Source organism: Crassostrea angulata, chromosome 6 (genome assembly GCF_025612915.1).
Source record: "Crassostrea angulata isolate pt1a10 chromosome 6, ASM2561291v2, whole genome shotgun sequence".
In the NCBI taxonomy this organism is placed as follows: domain Eukaryota; kingdom Metazoa; phylum Mollusca; class Bivalvia; order Ostreida; family Ostreidae; genus Magallana; species Magallana angulata.
The window spans coordinates 5,467,061-5,488,052 of record NC_069116.1 but is presented as its reverse complement, the minus strand read 5'-3'; the positions used below and the strand labels follow the sequence as shown (position 1 = coordinate 5,488,052).

Below are 20,992 nucleotides of genomic sequence, written 5' to 3'. Positions count from 1 at the left end.
TATTGTTTGTGTAAATGTTGCATGAAATGTGTGTATTGTGCGTGTTCAGCTGTTATAGAGTGCGTAACAATTTGTGTTATGTGATGCATATGTTATTGTCATAGTTTATAGTATGTGTACTTTGCGTATGCAACTGTTATACATGTGTAAAGTGGGTGTACACCGTGTGTTTAGTTGTTTTTGTGCGTGTATAGCTTGTGTTATTTAGCTACAGTCTGTCCCAAGTTATTGCTGCCTTCACTTTTCGATGATTTTTAATAAAATTGCACAAACCTGTGAAAGAAATACAGTTGAAATCGATAAAAGAGATAAAATATCCAAGATATCTTCATTGATAAATTATCATTTTTCACTCATAAAAGTTCACAGGAACGAAAAAAAAATCTTACAGAGATTTATAATGGGAAATGTTTACATCTTTTCTGCACTCGGAACTTACTCGGGATACCTCGCACAATTTTTCAACGTTATCATCCGGGCTATTTCATGGCTGATGCAAAATTATCGTATACTCTCTATTTTGTGATGTGTATTGAAATCTGAAGCGGTAGAGGTGGCGTTTCAAAATAGATAATCTGGTCATTTTTTATATTAGTGGATGAACGTAAGAGCACAAAGTTATTTATAATAATCGAAATATCAAGCGAAAAGTGGCGGAAGCAAAAACTTGGGGCAGAATATAGTCGATGTTGATACTGGTTACCGGCATCGTAGTGTACATTCTGCAAAGCAAACATTTCCAAGAAAAGTTTACTGTAAACATTCAACTTTAAACTAAATGCTATTTGTATGTATAGTTACCAAGCTAATTATCTACCTCACTTTTACTTCAATTCTTTTTTTATATTTCTCTGGTAAAATTTTGCTATAATAACGTCCTCTACGTATTTTGTTTTCCTTATGGTTTGGCTAGAATGAAATGAATGTATTGAACCAGGGTCACTGAAAGAACACGATCATGGCCTTATATTTACATTGGTCGGTATGATTTCCTCTATTTCTTACGGAAACTTACAGTTAATTCATAGCTATATAGAACAGCTGTAGAAACTGACAGGGCTGAAATCCACACTCCCCGTTTATCGATTGGTCGAAATCTACAGCGACCTCAGAAAAATCACGGACTGCACGAAATAAAATCATAATGATGTCAGGCTCAAAATCCCTTAGAAGTTTCTTTTAATAGCTATCGTACTGATGTACATTAACAGTAATTTAGTGATTTTTACTTACTTTTTACAATCAATTAATTAATCTGTTAAAAGGAAGATGTAAATATAACGTGGGTTATGTATTTTTCTGCAATCTCGCCACATTCATTTACCGCATGAATCACCAAAGAAAGCATTTTGTTGTTTAAGTAACACGTACATGTTCAGTGTATGCTGAAGTAAAGATTGAGCATAGTATTTCCCCACATCGATGAAGTAAATTCACAGTACAAGTGGCAATATCTCACACGTGGGAAAACAAATATGTAATCCTTTAGAAAATATCACTTCAAAAATGTCAAGATTTACTTCACAAATCAGACTCGAAATACTTATAAGTAAACATAAGGGGACAGCTTTTTATATAAACGTTATCCAGAACCGCACGCCTCCGGTGGGGTGGGGAAGGAAGGGGGGGGGGGGGCAGTTTTAAGTTTTTAAACATGACATCGGTATAGTACTGAAGCCACTAACGTGCCGCCGTACCCTCTCTAACCAGCTGACTGGGCGCGCGCCTTTTATATATCTGCATCGCTGGATCCTCACCATTCACTCCATCACAATGGCTGGGATTTTACTTGTTGCATTCCTGTCCCTAGCATTCGGCACCACTGAAGGAGCATCGGGTAAGTCTGTCCACAATTTTAATTTTTGCATAAATTCATTTCAGATTTTAAAAAATATCATGCATTATTATTATAAATATGCTTTTTTAATTTGCTTTTTTAAAGTAAAGTTGTCAAAATCGACGCTGAACTGAACTTATTGACTAATGATAATTTGTGCATTGTTGTATGCTTTTTTTAAATAAAATTTTTCAAAATCGACGCTGAACTGAACTAATTTATTAAGGATAATTTGTGCATTTTTATATGCTCTTTTTTTAATTATTTTTTTTTAAATCGACGCTAAACTGAACTAATTTAGGATAATTTATCTTCTCATTGGCAATTGTTAACTAATACACACACGAAAAATTAAAACATTTTAAAAAGAAACCTGATATAATAGATAAATATGTTAACTTCACCGAAATTCAGTCGTAACCTGTAATGTGATACTAGAATGCCATTGATCCTGACTTTGATAAATTTAACAATACTACCCTCATTTGAATTTGTATACTTTTTTCATAAATATTTTTTTGCCACCTTTATACTATACAAGAGATCATTATCCGTTTCAATTATGAAATCCGTATCCGAAATTCACGACCTTGTTGCGATTACATTCTCCTATGGTTCACGGATTATGTATGATAAGCGATCCAACCTTTCATTTGTCGGTAATACCCCGTGCTTACTGCCTCGCCTCCAGAGAGAGCCTGGATCTTGGAGCTGTCAGCATTGGTATACGTCTGTCACGGCCATTGTAGCATGCCATATTGTACACATTCCCTACATGTTCTCAGCCGGTTGATAAACCCCACTCGTCGCTGTATTGATTCATTGATTCATCAACACTATAAGAACTTTGCTAGTTTCTTTCCTAATAAGATTCGTTCACACCAGGCACGTGTCACCCTTTTTTTCAAACCGAAGAGGCCAGCGTCAATTGACATATACGCGTTCATTTTTCTACATATTAATATTATGAAAAAAGTACATTAAAAAAATAGAAGCGCCAACCCCCGCCGTCACATGCCTGCACACACCCTCTCCATGCCCACCCACCCTCACCCCTAATGGAGCTGCCTCTCCGGCAATACTGGCGCGATGCTATTTCTTTACAAGGTCATCGTTAAAACATTCCCTGACCTTCATTTTTAAAGGATGCTGATATTTAATATACTGTAATCTAATAATTCGTTTATTCAGAATACACTGTTACACAATAATGAAAATTAAAATGCATTCGTTGAGGTTTTAACTTGCTTAGATGGTTACAAAGCTTGAAAACTGACTGGACTCTTTCATTCGCGTTATCACACGTGATGGCCCCCAAACGGCTCACGTAATCTAACAGGCTCCAAGGAGGTAATGATCTCCCGTAAACCAATCGATTAATGCCTCCAACACTGATGCCTCTCCCCGTCTGCAGACCCAGGAACGGACTTTTTGTGTAATAAAGAAACTAATTTTTTGCATTTGTTTTATGGGGAATGAGGTTCATACACTCAAAAAGTACTGCACCCCCACTGTTTAACTAGTCAGCTGTTAATAGAATTCGTTTTTCCAATACTTTTTACCCGAGACGTAAACGTAATACTGCGAATTCCTCTGACATTTGACAGTTTTTTTGCCGACATAACTGGTTTCTTGGTACATTGATTAACTCATCGCTCTGAATTGTCCCATCACGACATTGCCATAAGATGAGTATAGGACGCTTAGTTCCTTGTCAAGTACGCATCCTTAATGGGTTTTAAGTGGGATTGTAGAGGCTTTTTAAGCAAGTGACTTTTCGGATTTCCTCTTCTTTTTGTAAAAGCAGGGGCATGTTTCATCTCAAAATTATTTCGCCTTTTTATATTCCTCAACTCGATCTCTAACAAGTTACACTATGCTGAAGCAGCGAGTGTTTTATATCTCCGATTGTTAATTCTACGCCAATAGATAATGTTCACCCTTTCTTCTTTATTTTTCAGGTTCTTCGTGGTCTTATGGAGAATCAGACGGTAAGACTAGCACACTCGGTAGGAGTTTGTTTTTCATTCTGAAGAAATAGAACTGCATAATTATTTGTCTAACAGGCTTGTCCGTTATTTGCCAGTAACAGCTTTTAACTTGAATTCAATATACGAGTGAATGATACAGTCCAAATACGCATATAAATGTACAATATATGTTTAATATACATATATCATATATCATTTAATATTTATTCGTTTGATGAGATATCGGCGCTTCTGATTGGTCGAAAAATTTCTTTGATACCTGCATCAATAAAATTTTTAGCCGGATCTACTTTTCTCAACTGTTCTGATCTAACACTATTTATAGAACGGGAATTTCCAAGATAAACACTGTCAACAAAATGTAAAGTTGTTTCTGTTTTATTGTCAGCAAACAAAATGCAACCTTGTGAATATAAAAACTTGAAAGTTTAAACTTCAAAAATAAACAAAACACATTATTTGATTCACGAAATGGAAAATTAAGCGTCTTCTCACGATTTCGTCTGCTTGAGATCGATCAACATTTACAGCGAGGCTGGCTGTTTCATTTTCCAGGAATATTTTAACGAACATATAGGCCTTCTAAACTTTCCCGATAACACTGCTGTTCAAATTTGGTAACGATAATTTTTAAATTTACACACGTACATGATCGGTCATCAGAATAAGCGTCGTAAAGAAAAGCTATGAGTAATGCATCAACTCCTTCGGCGCATTCCAAGCGGCAGATATACCATTTAAGTACATCACTGGCTATCTAGTTACCACAACGTTTACAAAAGTCGCTTATACATACTATTCTTTGTCGACATATCAGCTATTTTCGTCCACGATCGCCTTTCCTTGGATGGTTATGTCCAGTTGCATATTCCATCGATCTCACATGAAAACTAGTTTTATTACGAGTTTTTCTGCACAGTGAATAATATCACAAGCTATCGCATGTATTTTCCTTTCGTTTTCAATTCAGCCGGTTCAGATTTTAACTCACTATTTGTGTTTAATCCATCAAATTCATCTCGATAGCTCTGCATCAGCTGAAGGCTCATCCATTTCGAATATTGTTGCTGTTGTTGTTTTGTATTCATACGCGCCGCTTCATTTACATTATTTACATTTTTGATCAATGACACTTCACATTTTTTGATTTGAAAATGTTTTATTAAATGATAAGAAATGAAGATAATAATTTTTCTATTGATCGACGTATCAAAGAAAAAATTGACCGGAAAACTTTTTCATCAATGCGCGTAGCGCATTGATGAAGTTTTCCGGTCAATTTTTTCTTTGATACGTCGATCAATAGAAAAATTATTATCTTCATTTCTTAAGTCCAACAAGTATTTAAGAAATGAAGATAATAATTTTAACCAATGGAAAACCAATGGAAAAGAAAAAATATCATACTTGATTTTCGTGCTTATTTCGATAGATAGTACATCGAGATGTTCCATACCATCTTAAGAGTCAGGATTTGGGCTTAAGGACGTTGGATCCTGCGATCAAAAGTCTCTAAGTTTTTTTCTAAAGTATTCTTTAAATATCTACACACATATCTAAACCAAAATTCAAAACAAAATTTTGGGGTCTATATGCTCCTCTCGGTGCTACGGTGTATTTAATATGACCTTTCTGCACTGAGAATGCAAATTGCACATAAATCGCTTTTCCCTCTATAATTTTTTATCGAAATGAACCATGGTATCAAATACAAATTTACATTATTTAGAATTAATAAAATTAAAATTATCATAATGAAAAAGTTTGCAATTGTTTCACCTTATTGATATTTTGACCTTTTTGCACTGAAAAAATACTATTTTTATTCATAAACGATTCAAAATGCAATTAAATAATTTAAAAGTCTCAAACTTTTTCTCAAATTATGACAGACTTGTGAAAAGAAACTTAAATATTCAGAAAATAAAACCAAAAGTATGGGTCTATAATGTAAATTTTGAGATATGGCATGAAATAAGCTAATTTTAAGGGAAAATTGGAGTTGATTTTTTCTTTACTTTTATGAAATATCACTTAAACATGCCAATATATGTCGATAGAAATATTGAAATATTGTTGAAATATGTTCTTTGAAACAATACGAAGATATCCCAATGCATAAACTATCTGAAAATTTGGTCTGCACATATATATGATAACAAATGGTCTTACACTACAGTATGTACATGCACCGGTCCATGCGTTCTTACAGCAGTATTTTGTTTCATTTTGTTTAAACACTGCTGGTAATCATTATCGGGATCACCTGATAAAATACCAAAAGGTTGTAAACGAATGCTAAAAGTTTTATGTGTTTTTTATGTAGAATTCAGAACTCAATATTTTAAGACTCGTGAATACAATAGATAAAAGGGAAAATGTCGAAAAGATGACAAGGCTACTGTCCGTGAAACAGACCGTGCCGTACTGTCCGTGAAACAGACCGTGTCGGCCATGTAGTGTGCATTTCATGGTGAGATAAAGCAGCTTACAGCTTTTTAGACTAACCTACAACCAGTTTAGGTTAGCTTGGGTTGCGATACCGACACCCCGGCGCTGGGTTGTGAAGGTGACTTTGTCCTGACGTCCTCTGATGTATGTGTGTGTATGGTGGGTGTAAGGTTTGAAAACCTGTAACCAAAAGCCGGGACCTTTTCTCCAGAGATGCACTGTCAGCAGATCTGGGGTCAATGACGCGATTTACTTCCTTCCTTCAGAATTTCTAATATACGTGCATGTGCATTAGTCATTACAGTGCATTCATACATGTATACAAGTCATCCCATTGAGTATACAGCCATTGCATGTTTGTACGACAGGTTAGAATTGTACGGAAACTAATCATAAAAACCCGCTTTATAAAGCGATCATTTACACGTGACTAAAAGTCACGTTACTTACACGTCACTTCCGAGTGAACTAAAGGGGGTATGGGACACCGCCATACTGAGAAGTCATTTCATTGGAAATACTTAATAATAACATTCAGCGTGACCATAAACATAATCTTCTCATGATATTGATACCTAACAGCATGATCCAATATTGGTACCTTTAAAACTCTCACATTTCAAAAAGAAATTAAAATGTATTTTATGTTACAGTATTGTACAATTCGAAAAGTTCACCAAATGCCGGTACTTATAACTATACTTATAGCTATGAGTGAACTTAACTTGCACTTACTGTTACAATTAAACTTTTAACTATTACTCTTACTAAACGTATATAAAAACTCTCTTTATAACAAATAAAATTCTCCCGCCCACTTAACATGACAGATGTGTTTATTTCACCGTGGTCTCTAATTCAGGACCCGGTCATTGGGAGAGCGCCTACCCAAACTGTGGCCTCAACCGCCAATCCCCAATCAACCTCCCAAACTCCCAGGATATGGTCTACAATTCTGATCTAAAACCATTCATGTTGAAAGGCTTCAAGAACCCCCAGGATTACAAACTGAAGATTCTCAACAACGGACACACAGGTAAATCATTTCACTTATCAATCTTTTAGTGAGGTGAGGTATTTGTTTCTATTTTGTTTCATATAAGAGGGTGCAAACTAAAGAAAATTAACAATATATATACTTTGATTCATCAACTATAATAATTTTATTTATAAATTACAACGCCTAAAAATATTGTAGACATTTCGATAACTTAGGAATCAAAGTTTTAAACTCCTACAGGGAGAAGGGGCGGCCTTTAGTTGACTGACAACAGAGATCGTGTCTTACATAAATGCTTCAGCTTTCTGATATACTAGTATTGTATTGAGAATTAATTTCGAACAAATTGTTTCTGCAGTGACCTGTGGCTGGCTGATAGTTATTGTGTCTTGTCTGTTGTTTCTCTAGTTCAAGTGAACGTGGAGGAGGGGGATCTGACGGTGGAGGGTGGAGGACTTCCGGGTCGCTTCAAGACCGCCCAGTTCCACTTCCACTGGGGTAGTGACAACATGCGAGGGTCCGAACACCTGTCGGATGGCAGTAGTTATCCTATGGAGGTATAAAATAAGAGTATACAAAAGTCCCGAATAAAACAAGTGTACAAAGGTCAATGCAAAGTATAGAGTGTATAAAGGTCACGAAGCAACACACTGTACAAAGGTCACCAAGCAACACACAGATTGCACAAAGGTCACCAAGCAACACAGTGTACAAAGGTTACTGAGCAACACATAGATTGCACAAAGGTCACCAAGCAACACAGTGTACAAAGGTCACTGAGCAACACATAGATTGCACAAAGGTCACCAAGCAACACAGTGTACAAAGGTCACTGAGCAACACACAGATTGCACAAAGGTCACCAAGCAACACAGTGTACAAATGCCACTGAGCAATACACAGTGTGAACACAGGTCACCGAGCAACATAGCGTACAAAGGTCACCGAGTAACACATATAGGTACAAAGGTCACTGAGCAACACACGGAAATACATAACTTCTCATTACTGTTTTGAATATATTTACATTCTAAACTGTGTTTTTTTTTAATTTATTCGGCGATCTTTATATATAGATGCTTCAAAATGTAACAACCCAATCACTGCGTATGAATTTGCATATAATTTACATAAGTAGTTTCCAAATATTCATTTGGACGTTATCGGTTTAAAATATAATTCATACAATTCATGTTATTTAACACTATGTTTATTATTCAACAATAAATTTGATCATATTATTAAAGCCAAATTTCAAGAGTTATTTTCCATGGATTATATCTTCAAGACTTACCTCAACAGTCCATGTGAAAACCAGTGTTAAACGGTTTTAGAACTCTCACCAGAGGGCGTATTACGCTTTGATCCAACACAAGTGAAGCTTGCGGAACGCGCCCTCTGGTGAGAGATTGATAGCTGTTCTTGCTGTTATTAATTTACTCCCTCCGTGATCTGCAATGTATACCAATTTTTTTAATAAAATAAAACATTTTATCCTTGATGTAATGTAAATAAAAGCATTAAATGATTAATTTTTGACATCGCCGTGACAATAATTTGTCAAATGAGCAGACAAATTATCACAACGCGCTTACCCGTTATTCAACTTCTCAACTGACGGCATGCAATTATTATTACGACGACGTCAAAAATAAATCTCGTAACGTTAAACCGCTTAAAAATATGGACAATAGGCCGGCGATTCATAGCATGTTCTCAGATTAGTAATCTGTAATGTCAGTAATGTGTCGGATTTTGTACAATACACTTTCATAACAGATAGGCCATGCATGTCAAAGATATATATACATGTATATTTATCCTAATAATGAACCATGCATTGCTCTTGGCCGACGCGAAGCGGAGGTTGACAATGGTTTTAGAGGGGTGTCAATTTCAACTGTTATCCTCCCAAACAGGCACTATTTATTTTATTATACTGAATGTCTTATTTTAGAGAATTTTTAGTGCTTTTGTATAGAAATGACGTGAATTTTACGGCGAACCGTACGCGCATAATTTACGCGCATGTAACAATTCGTTGTGTTACCCGTTGTGTGTGTTGCTAACGCTGATGGTAATAGAACGGATTATCAACTGCGTCTAAACCAATCAGATTTCAGTATTTAACAAGAAAGTATAATAAAATCGTATATGGACATACATATACATATGGACATGTGTAAAATACTCGTGCAACAATTTTATGCCCTGATAGTTTTTACAAAAATACATTGTACGACGGTAACTGTTATAGTACCACATTTGAGATCTAGACACGTGGTACATAGCAATACATATAATTATTATACTTTAATGATTTTACACTATTCATTGGCAAGTCTTTCTCTTGTAATTATAATATTATGTCATGTACTTGTCTGTTCTGGACTCTGAATTAGGAATAAATGATCTGTATCTGTATATTACAAAGCCGTATACTGTACTACTCGTCCGTGGGAAATAGTATGTTTATAAAACATGTACGTAATGGGCAGTGGCAGACTGTTGATGAATCACCCAAGGGGGTTTGTTTTTTTGAACGGAAGAATGTAGGGGCGTTTATAATGCATAAAGTTAAGAGGGAGGGAATTTAAACAAATCGGTTTGTGTAAACGGTCTTGGCAATGTGTTTTAAATAGTTTACTTAGAATAATCACTCGAAATCTCGGAACTGTATCCAACAGTTTACAACTGAAATATATGTGTTTGTACCGGTGTAAACCTCCAAAAATAGTAACAATTGCTGAATTCCGGAAAACAGAGAACGAACCTCATTCAATTCACAGGCAACTATATTTTTCTTGTAAGAAAACACATATACCTCTAACTAATTAATAGTGACGATGTTAATTTTTCTCGAAATAAGAAAAAAATAACCCGTTACATAATAAAACACTTATTCTTAAGTAGAGGTATATTTTTCATTACGAGGAAAATACATGTCAGGTGCCGGTAGTTCTTACCTATATTTGCACACGGTTATACCTGAAATGTATAATGATCATCATTTAACTCTCTATAATTTCTCTATCTTCTAATGCATTTTGATCTGTTTTGTGTTCTGAAATAAACAAACACTGTTTGCTGCATGTCCATCTGAACTTGTTATCACTGTAAGCAGATAGAAGTCTTTCTCTCAGTAACAATGATACAATTGCTCTAACGATATTCTAATTTGACAGCTCCACGTGGTGAATTACAACGAGAAGTACGGCAGCCTATCGAACGCCGCCTCCAAGGAACGCGACGGCCTGGCCGTGCTCGGCTTCTTCTTTGTGGTACGTTCACGCAGGGTTTTCGGGGGGGGGGAGGGGGGGGGGGTAGTTGTTTTTATGCTTTTTTGTTGTTGTTTTTTTTTCCTTCCTTTTTTTTCCTTTTTTAAATTTTTTTTTTGTGTGCTTTTTAGTGGTGCGTTGAGTTGTTTTTTTGTGTTGTACGTTGAGATTTCCCGGGTTTTTTGTGTCTTATTGAAGAAAATTGTCACATCATCGTTCGTAACATGTACCAAGGCTATGTATGCGGGTTCCTGCAGCATGCATGGAATAAGAGACGGATTCAAATTTTCCAGCATACACTCTCCTTTTAGATATGGATGAAGCATTTAGACCTTACATCTATTTGATGAATTGATATGGTCTATGTTTTCTATTCCAGATATCGGATGAAGAAAATAGTGGACTTAGAACTATGCTGAACAAATTCAAGGATGTTAAAACCAACGGTAAGATCCAGTGAGTTAGGCGCTAATGCATCGTGACGTGGTGTTTTCTGTAAACCGGAGATAGACCTTTTCATATAGAATAGGGACCATTAATACCAGTTAGTGTCTGTTCCAATGTATGTGTTGATGTTAAACTGTTTTACAGGAGCTATGACAGAATTGACCAGCTTCAGTATCGAGTCCATGCTTCCGCTTGCTGTCGGTAACCCGGACCATTTCTACCGCTATTCCGGAAGTCTCACCACCCCGCCATGTCACGAGAGCGTGGTCTGGACCATATTTGAAAATGCTATTTCAATTTCAGAACAACAGGTACTAGTCTTGACACATTGGTCAGGGGCGTAGCTAGAACTTCTTGATGTGCACGCCAAAGAAAGAAGGGGGTCTGGGGCCGTCTTTAGGCTCCCAGTGGGTCTAGGGCAAAGCCCTGGTGGGGGTCCAGGGGGCGAAGCTATTGAGTTTTAACGTTCTCTGCAGATAAAAATCCACGCTCTGCTTATGTGCACAAAGTATTATATTCAGCTGGATTTAACTGATTGTATAGAGAAAATGAGCGAATAATGCGGGTAAAATGGATAAGAAACTGAGTTGGTTTTTTTTAATTTGTTTCAAATGATGTGTAATTGAAATAACATTTATCTGTAACTCTTAAAGGATTATTAATGGTTGTGGTCATTTAAGTCTGTATCAATTAAAGCAATATGAGCTGCAATTTTCATGTTCAAATTTTTTTAAAGAAAATGTTATTTTCTACTAAAATGACAAAAATATCATGGTTTTAAAATTTCTGTTAGCTCTGTTTTTGTGGGAAAAGCCATTAAGAAGCCTAAATTGGAGCAAAATTGAATTATTGTCGTCCTGTACAAAAATTGATCTGCTATATATTCCTTATAAGTGAAATCTTTCTCCTGACAAAAATTAATGATTTTTTCCAAATCTTATTTATTATAAAAGTTAAAGTTACAGGCAGACTTAGTATACTAGCAGGTTTTTGCAGCGAAATAAAATTCTAAAAAATACAGCTCATTTTGCTTTAAAAGGAAAAAAGCTCTGGATAAAGATAAAATGTTTGAATTTTAGATTGATTCTAAAATATTTGCATTTTTCTTTACTATTAATATTAGTTATAACATTGAATCTAAAATTTTAAGGCATTTTGTAATTTGTTGACCACTTTAAACAACTTTTACACTTAGAAAACTTTAACAATAAAATGCTTTGGTGATTCATGCGGGATATGAAGGTAGCGACATAGTAGAAAAATAGAAAAGTAGAAAAATACATAGCCCACGTTTACGGGTTATGTAATTTTTTTCTACAAAATTGTTATTGTATACCAGTAGGTATATATTGATATTTTATACACTTGGTCTGTGCTCTGTTTTCTAATGAAAACAATCCAATTTCAATTAACAAATCTTGGAGCGAGAACCCACTACACATTAGAAATATATACCATTTTATATCTCAACAATTACGGAATATGATAGAAGTCCATAAACTCAAGGCAGAAACTGCATATAACATTAGATTATGTTGTTGCTATAATGGGCTAGGGGTTTTCGCACTAGAAATAATACGTAGATAACAATAAAGAACTGAGCCTTTTAGGTTGAGGGTTTGAATCCTCACAAATTTGAGACATTTTTTTATTCGTTTCTGTTAAAGAAATTTTGCTTTTGCATGATTGTATTATTTTTTTAGAATATATTTACTAGTAACTGGAAAAAATGATATCAATCGATTTAAAAAGGGTATTTGCACTTAAATATTTGCTTGAATCTTCTTTTATAATATAGGTACGTGTTTTACCTTAAAACAGTGGTTTACTTCAATGCACTGAATTTTTCAACCATTACGTACCCATGTTAACATATTTTGTAAAAAAATAATCTACACTTGTCGTGACCCTTCAATAGTTAATAGAACCCTTCAATATTTAGCACACTACAAACTCTTCCATTACTTTAAAGTCTCAATATTAATTCAATATAAAATCCTAATGATCTGTCATTGTTCATTGCGGAGTTTTAGAGCCTCAGAACTCTGAAAGACCACTGTGGTTCCGTCTGCAAGTGGCATATTTAAAAAGTTGAGATGCATGATCTTATCTAGAGTTTGCACACTAGACTGACATATCGTCAACTTATCTACGCAGACGTTAAATACTCCTTTATCAAGATATTACAGTAACTGTTATGTTTTTTGCAAGTTTTTCATGAAGGATGGAAATCATAGTGACGCTTTTATCGAATATTCCAACTGTCATTTTGCGTGTTGGCGGTGAAAAATAGATAAATAAGAATGTGTACAGAAAAGTACCAACGGTTTATCTTGTTTCGTGCGTTGATACGCAGTTAAAATAAACTTTTTTACGAGCCAGAATTAGACGTACATTTTGCTTCAGAGAAATAATTATATAAGAATATTTTATTGCGCTATACAATTTCAGCACGCTGAGAAATCACCCATTGGTTTTAGTTATTAGTAATAAAATACAGATCACGTGATCATCTTTTAACTATATCCACTTAATTAAGATCGTGTTCGATATAAAAAAAAAGTAGTTTTCCTTTATACAGGACATTTCTTACATTTTCTAGTTTCTCTTTCCATCTTAAACAGCTTCCTTTCTTCTTCTGTATTCTCATGTCCATTTCTTAAACAAAATATCTTTTAATGTCTAACGGGCAATTATTTCAAGTACTAGTCCTTTTCATCATTCTATGGCATTATTTTAATCTGTTAGTTTATTCCATTAAATCTAAAATTATGCTTAAAATGTATTTTTTATTTATTTCTACTTTAATTAGATGGCCATGTTCAGAAAACTTCTAGAGGATAACTTGACGAATGGTACCCACGTAATAGTAAACAACTTCCGGCCTGTGCAGCCTCTCGGAGAACGACAGGTGATGCGCAGCTTCGAGTTAAATTCTGCCTCGAACATCCATCTTTCAAGTCTAGCATTGTTTCTGTTTTTAGTGTGTTTTATTTAGAAAAGTTAGTCAAATACATACATTTTAAAATCCACAAGAATATTATATTGTAGCGTTTACATCTGTATCACTAATGAACACATGCACAAGGCATATAATTTTTTTTTCGAAATGAAAAAATTACCCCTACCTTAATAATAATAATACACTAAACATCTTGTATCATTAGGTATGGGGTCAATTTTTCGTTACGAGATAGAATAAAAATCCTCTTTTGTCCGGGATTGTGACACATTCTGTATATTAAATAATAGTCCATCGGTACGGTAAATGCGTGCTTATCTATAGGGGATTATTTAAAGCGTGTAATGAAATCAAAACTGTGCATGTTTTTATTGGTACATGGATGTAAATTATCACAAATGTATGATCATCAAAGGGAATTAATCCAATGTGCCACTGTATTTTATTTTGATTTTTTTCCTATTGTTTACCTGCGAGTGGTTGGTGTATATGCGTAGAAACTAACTCATCCAAACGTTCATTTCACCAGTGAAGTACATGAAATGATATTTTCTATTTGTACATGTATATTTGTAATTGATTCTTTAATGAGATGTTAAATTGTCATTTAGCTTTCATCATAGATTTGTTTGTCTGTATTCATAATAGTAATCCGTTTTATTTTATTGTCCATAAGCTGCTTTTTTATATCAATTTGTAGATGTGACAGATTTACAATATTTTTACTTGACAAGATGAAATCTAACAAATAAACTGGAGCCCTCTAAGTGGTGTGTACTTTAGTTTGTAAACAACTACAATCAATAAATTATGAGCTGTTTTAACAACATTGTGTGTTTTTGGTGGGGTGTAACTGTGAGAATAGAATCAAACAAATTTGGATTTCTATCGATGAACCAGATTTGTTCCTTTCAAATCGATGTTAACACTACTTCAAATTCACAATACTGTTAAACTGACTTGCTCATTAAAATGCTGGACCTTTTCTGTTTTGTTTCTCTATTAATGAATTAATGATATGGAGGACTTCAAATCCCACTGACAGGATCAGAGTGGAAAAAATCCCTGGCATGCAAATAGATAAAAAAAAAAACTTTGCAAAATAAGCCCAAATTTTATTCATGATACAAGACCAGCACACAAAGATGATTCAAGTCCAGAAGACTGGGTCAGTTGGATATATATATATCCCAGTGTTTGGCACACAAAACATTTAGAACAATGAGTGTAGACACATTCATTACACAGTGAACTACAAAGAGGTCTGCAAGTTGTATTGATAAAATGCGGGGAAAAACTCAGTCAACGTTCAGTCCACAAACAACTACATAAAACCCTCTTCTATCTCCTTATAAACAATTCCCCCTCTCTCTCTCTCTCTCATTATTTCAACATGAAAATCAGGATTTCTTTCAATGATTAGTGGATATGTCTTCATACATAAGAAGCAGAGTGGATTTAAACAAATTCAGGTGGTTTTAACATTCAGAATTCATATCTATTAAAGATGGTGCACATTTAATGAAATTGGTATCAAATAGAGAGTTGAATTTAGAAAATTTCATTATGAAAATAACTAAGATGATTAAAAAAACCCAAACCAACTGTTGCAAAGTATCGATGTCCCCAAACCAACAGAAGTTTTAAGATTCCTCCTCATGAGATTCAATACATGACTTTGCTTTTTTTGATAATAAAAAAAAGAATGGATGTATCTACAACCCTGCAACCCCCCCCACCCCCCTCCTGGTCCTTCTTTAACTCTGTCCTGACCTCAGACTGCAACCTTTCTGTTAAAATAGCTCTGATCTAAATCTGACTGTAATATCAAGCACCTGTTTCCTCTTCAAACAAAAATAAAATATCATATGTGTACATATACAGTATATAAGCATACGTGAGAATTGTTATGTAAAAACTACACAAAAATCACACAATGACAGCAGTAATCAAAACAAAGAGATTCCAAAACCAAAATGTTAAATAACAACAAATATACACATACTGATAAATCTGGAAAAATTCCATCTACATTCATTTAAAAAATGTCACAAACCTTTTATTGGAGTGAAAATAATTAATATCCGTAATGCAAATACCCTGGATTTTAATCATGATGCACTGCAATTTATGGTCAATATTTATTGAAGGAAAACTAATTTAAAAGATGACACAATTTGAACATGACTCTGTTGTAAATAAAGTTTACTTATAACAAATGACTTGGACACACTGTTATCTGAGAAAAATATATTTCATCTAATTAAAAAGCTGAATGCAAAATTTTCAGATGTTTTACACTGAAACTATTTCTGACTAGACAAAACATTGGCACACAACATTGAATTGGTTAATGTAAACTTTGACTTTACCACAAGTGTTAAGTTCCTGTTAAAATATCAAAGATTATATCATATTCATCAGAAAGTAATCATTAATCAGTTGACTTATAAATGTAGGTATGGACACAATACTTATGAAAATGAAATACACAAAAAAAATTGCAAGGAGAGGGCTGAGGTCCTGTTGCTGAGACTTCACTTTTTCATGTGCATACGATTTTACAGATTTTGCTCAAGTGCTGGTACACAAGTATAATACCTACATATAAGATTGCTAGCCAATAGCTTATAGCTCTGTATATGGAAATTACAGGATATATATTATCTCCATTATGTGTTTATGATTTTCTAGAGGTAAAAAAATTAACAAAGCTAGAAAAATACACGCAGTGATCTAAACTCATAGAGATTTCAAGGGGAAAACTTTTTTTTATAATTTGACATGCGGACATTGAATACTAACACAAGCATTCAAATGATTAAGTACTGCAATGCCTCAAAAGTGCTCTGAACTCAAATCAAGTATATTCATAGTCGAAAAAAATCCCCTAATGACTGTTTTTATGAGGTGTTAAAAACAATTTTAAAAAAACCACCAAAATATCAAACTGTAAATGTAGTGTTGAGAGAGAGAGAGAGAGAGAGAGAGAGAGAGAGAATTTTCAAACCTCACCGGTTGTGATTCACATCTTTTAAATTTTGAAAACAACTTTCCAAATGGACCAATCTTTAACATTTGCAACATCTAACAATGGATATTTCAACAATACATAAAATAACCATAAAATATAAACAGCATTATTTGTTTATAGACTACTTGAGCCACAACTCCTTAGTTTTGATCTGAACAAACCCCATCTACAGGTACAATTAATTCATATGTGATTGTTTTTTTTGTTTTTTGGGGGGGAGGGGGGTGGATTAGGATTAGATTATACACTTATCTCCAAAAATATTAATCAATATATTGACAACAATCTACATCAAAAACAGGTTTACAAATATGTGTGATATTCAGAAAAAAAACATACACAGAAGATTTATTTAAATGGACAACCTGTAACCATGGTAACAGATAACAACGAGGGCAAAAAGTGAGTACAATATCAACAGTAATATAATATCAAAAACTCTAAAGCAGTACAACAAAGTTCCGAGTCCGACACTGCAAAATCTCTCAAACCTCTCCTACTTTGTCTTCCCTTTTGCCCCTGGTGGCTTGTCTTGTAGTGCCAACATCTGGGAGTATTCCTCAAATGTCTGATAGGAGACGTCCTCCTTGATCTGGAACGCCCAATGTCCAAATTTCAGTGCTGTGTCTACGTTATCCGGGTCATCATCAAACAGCACAATTTCATGAGGTTTAATGATGACTTTTTCCCGGTTGTAAACTTCTGTCAAGACTGCAGTGATGTGGGCCTCTTTTCCCAGATATTCATAGTTGTGTCTCTCACGGAACTCTATTGTGTTGGCTTGTACGTAAATCTTTTCTGAATCCCTGCAAGGCAGACAATGCATACAAATTCTTATGACTCCTAAGTTCATACTGAGAATAGCACAAGATACAGATCACAGTATACAACATCATGAATATTGTGGAGAGTTAGACAAAGTTATTCTTTAAGTTAAGTATATGTGGTTTTCCTGATGGCAATTTTTGCTGTAAAATTTTGTGGTATCATCTCAAACAAAATTTAGATGCAAGAATTTGTGTTTGACATTATTTTGATAGTTGTGAATGTAGAAGTGACATAAATCAAATGTAACTACTTTGAAAGTAGTTACAAAAGTTATAAAAGCACAAAAACTTGCCCTTGCAGAAAAATTATTACTTATTTAGACAAATTACAATTATTTTCTAACTTTTGCAACATCACAGCATTTATGATAACTAATTTCTGTTGATTGATTAATGGAAGTTCAGGTATTTAGATAAAAATTTTAATTTGCGAGCATGGGATGCCAATAAAATTCTAAAGAAGCTTTTTAAATCATCACAAATTATTACATTGGCAAGATATCTGTGAGCCAATACTCACTAGTAACTGTAATACCCTTGCTCTGATGAAAATATACAAAACTAGCAAAGTCTACATTTATCGATCATGTTGATAACAGGAACATGAGGAAGTTGACGTGTGATTAGTACAAAAATGGATCCCACCAATGCCTATATAGCATGCCTAAACAAAGTGTGTGTTAAATTTCAAACTTCTGCAATGAATAGTTGCTGAGAAACTTTTGAAGAAAATTTGTTTGAAAATTTAGGCTAATTAAAAAAATAAACAAAGTCATCATTTAACAGGAAGTTGACATCCGGATCCCACTAAATGGCATGTCTAAACAAAGAGTGTATTAGAGTTTCAAGCATCTGCAATCAATGGATGCTGCGATATCTTTGACAGAAATTTTGTTACAGACAGAAAGACTGACAGATGGATGGAAAGATAGAGATGGAAAAACAGACAGACAGAAAGACAAGGGTAAAACAGTATACCTATTATAATTAATCCAAGGTATTTTAAACATATCTTTATTTGTGTGCAAGGATTTTTTAAGATTCCAAAGAACATGCAACTGTTTTGAATTGTAATTAAGTACATAAGCTTGGTCACAAAAATGACAGGTAATTGTTCAATTTCAAATGGTTGACCCCAAAAATGCTGTTTTTAATGCTGTTAGTTTCTCACATGCAATATGCTAATATAGATTGTAAACTTTATGCCAAGATACAAAACAAACACTCTGCTATTACAAATAACCACTTGCAAATGTAAGTAGATTTTCAGTGGGAGGAAAAGTTTAATGATCTCATCCTCTACTTAAGAGAACTTAAACATTTGTTGAATCACTAGTGAATACTCTGGGAAAGGACTTTATTATAGGCAGATTGCCTGTTACCCAATCTTTTTTAGCTTACACATACTAGACTTATAATTTAAAACATTATTTTTAAAAATCTTTTTGATGGCCCTAAATCATCATTGTTCATGGTGAATGTGCAAAGTATGTAAATTGAAGTCTAAGTGGTTTTAAAGTTTGCCTTCATCCTCACATACTGTGCAATGATATATTCACATACAAGAATTTAATATCATTTTTTAAAAGGAAAACTTATTATTAATAATCAGTTCATCATTTTTAGTACTATCAAAATTAGTAAAATTGGGACCCTCATGGCTGGTTCTTCATGTTTTAGTTGTGAACTAGCATTGTACATTTTAAAAAAATGAAGAAAAAAAAATCCTATTCAAAATTTATGCAGGTGATCATGGCGATGGAAATAAACACAGTATACATGTTTAATGATATTTTACATGTAGATTGGTTATATGAAGACCTTTTTTTTGCATCAAAGAAGTAAGGGATACAAAATAATTACATCAAAGGTGGGTCTTTCTCCAACATGTCCTGCTCACTGACACTTCAGACACTAACACCTCATTCAGTCTACCACAAACTAAATAGGACCAGGTATTCAGAGATTTGAGATATACAGTAAAAGCCTTTCAACTCCTCTGTAGTATGCGAAATGTTGATGTTACAGAGATGTCAAAGTTCAAATTTCATGCATAATAAATTCCAAATAAAGGTGTCCGGATTTAGAGACAAAAATGAAAATGTATATATAAATTTATTTGAAAAAAACGACAGAATAGATATCTAGTAAAAAACAATATCTGAATGGTACAAGATAACTTAAGATTTCCTCACTTTTTCAGCAGCTTTTTCAGCAGTTCTCGAATAATCCAGGGCTGGGAATGAAACGTGACAATACAAACGATCATTTCCCGCTGAAGTGCAACTTCAAGAAGATCCTTCATACAAGAACGGACATGCTTTGCAAGATTGTCCGTGGAATCCTTCCATACTCCCCCTGAGTGGATCTTTATTAAAGTTTGATCAAAATCGACTGCCAACACACGAATGCCCTTCTTATCCAGAGTTGATATGAGGTTACCGACGATAGTCTTTGCTTTTTCTCTCGCTGTGGACATTTTGAAACGCCTCAAGTAACCAGCCTAGAAAATTCTAGTATTTAAAACATTCCATTTCATTGCTATTTATCAAAGCAACAACGTTTCTCATCATGCTTTTGACATTCATTCATAAATTCATTCCATAGTTTACACAACCGGAAATGATATAACTTAAATGAAAGTTAGGTCCAAACGTTGTGGTTCCGGAAAATGCCGCTATAAAAAAATTTATGATAATTTATCCTGTGTTATGATATCAAATGATACAATTTGATATTTAAAGAAACAATGAAATGTTGTATCATATGGTAAAATATTGTACCATACAAAGTGGTACAATATCCTACAATACTATAAAATATTGTATCATAATATAATACAAAAAAAAAATGAATTAAATCATACAATATTGTTTCAATATCGTGTAACATTATCGTATTATATTATACGATACACACTCTTGTATATATGATATTATACAATACATGCACACAATAATATTATATATAAATATCATATATAATAATGATTATATGATTTGATTCGATCCATATTGTATCACATTTTGCATATCACATTATTTGTTTCATTTAAAATGATTTAATATCATATTTTATCATATGATACAATATTGTCTCATATGGTACATTGTGATACTTACATATATGATCCAAACATATTTTGCAATATCATAAAAGTAGGAA

At 33.9% G+C, this 20,992-nt stretch overlaps 2 protein-coding genes across 2 annotated transcripts; one reads left to right on the top strand and one right to left on the bottom strand.

Moving 5' to 3' along the window:
- The first annotated feature begins 1,663 nt into the window (after positions 1 to 1,663).
- Positions 1,664 to 14,951, top strand: LOC128186948 (carbonic anhydrase 1-like). Its single transcript, XM_052856933.1, has 8 exons — positions 1,664 to 1,837; positions 3,799 to 3,828; positions 7,142 to 7,315; positions 7,688 to 7,836; positions 10,465 to 10,560; positions 10,937 to 11,003; positions 11,149 to 11,315; positions 13,817 to 14,951. Exons 1-8 carry the CDS (start codon positions 1,774 to 1,776, stop codon positions 14,000 to 14,002), a joined length of 933 nt encoding a protein of 310 aa, XP_052712893.1. The 5' UTR covers positions 1,664 to 1,773; the 3' UTR covers positions 14,003 to 14,951.
- A 91-nt stretch (positions 14,952 to 15,042) lies between these two features.
- LOC128186950 (uncharacterized) lies at positions 15,043 to 20,472 on the bottom strand. Its single transcript, XM_052856934.1, has 2 exons — positions 20,023 to 20,472; positions 15,043 to 17,806 (listed from the first exon to the last, which is right to left on the bottom strand). Exons 1-2 carry the CDS (start codon positions 20,304 to 20,306, stop codon positions 17,497 to 17,499), a joined length of 594 nt encoding a protein of 197 aa, XP_052712894.1. The 5' UTR covers positions 20,307 to 20,472; the 3' UTR covers positions 15,043 to 17,496.
- Positions 20,473 to 20,992: the final 520 nt, after the last annotated feature.

Bases quoted from the DNA above. Each gene is read 5' to 3' on its own strand.
- LOC128186948 (XM_052856933.1), top strand. From the start codon at position 1,774: ATGGCTGGGATTTTACTTGTTGCATTCCTGTCCCTAGCATTCGGCACC. The intron at 3,829-7,141 runs GTAAGACTAGCA...TCTCTAATTCAG, and splicing joins GTCTTATGGAGAATCAGACG to GACCCGGTCATTGGGAGAGC. The intron at 11,004-11,148 runs GTAAGATCCAGT...ACTGTTTTACAG, and splicing joins CAAGGATGTTAAAACCAACG to GAGCTATGACAGAATTGACC.
- LOC128186950 (XM_052856934.1), bottom strand. From the start codon at position 20,306: ATGTCCACAGCGAGAGAAAAAGCAAAGACTATCGTCGGTAACCTCATA. The intron at 17,807-20,022 runs GTGAGGAAATCT...TCTGCCTTGCAG, and splicing joins CTGAAAAAGCTGCTGAAAAA to GGATTCAGAAAAGATTTACG.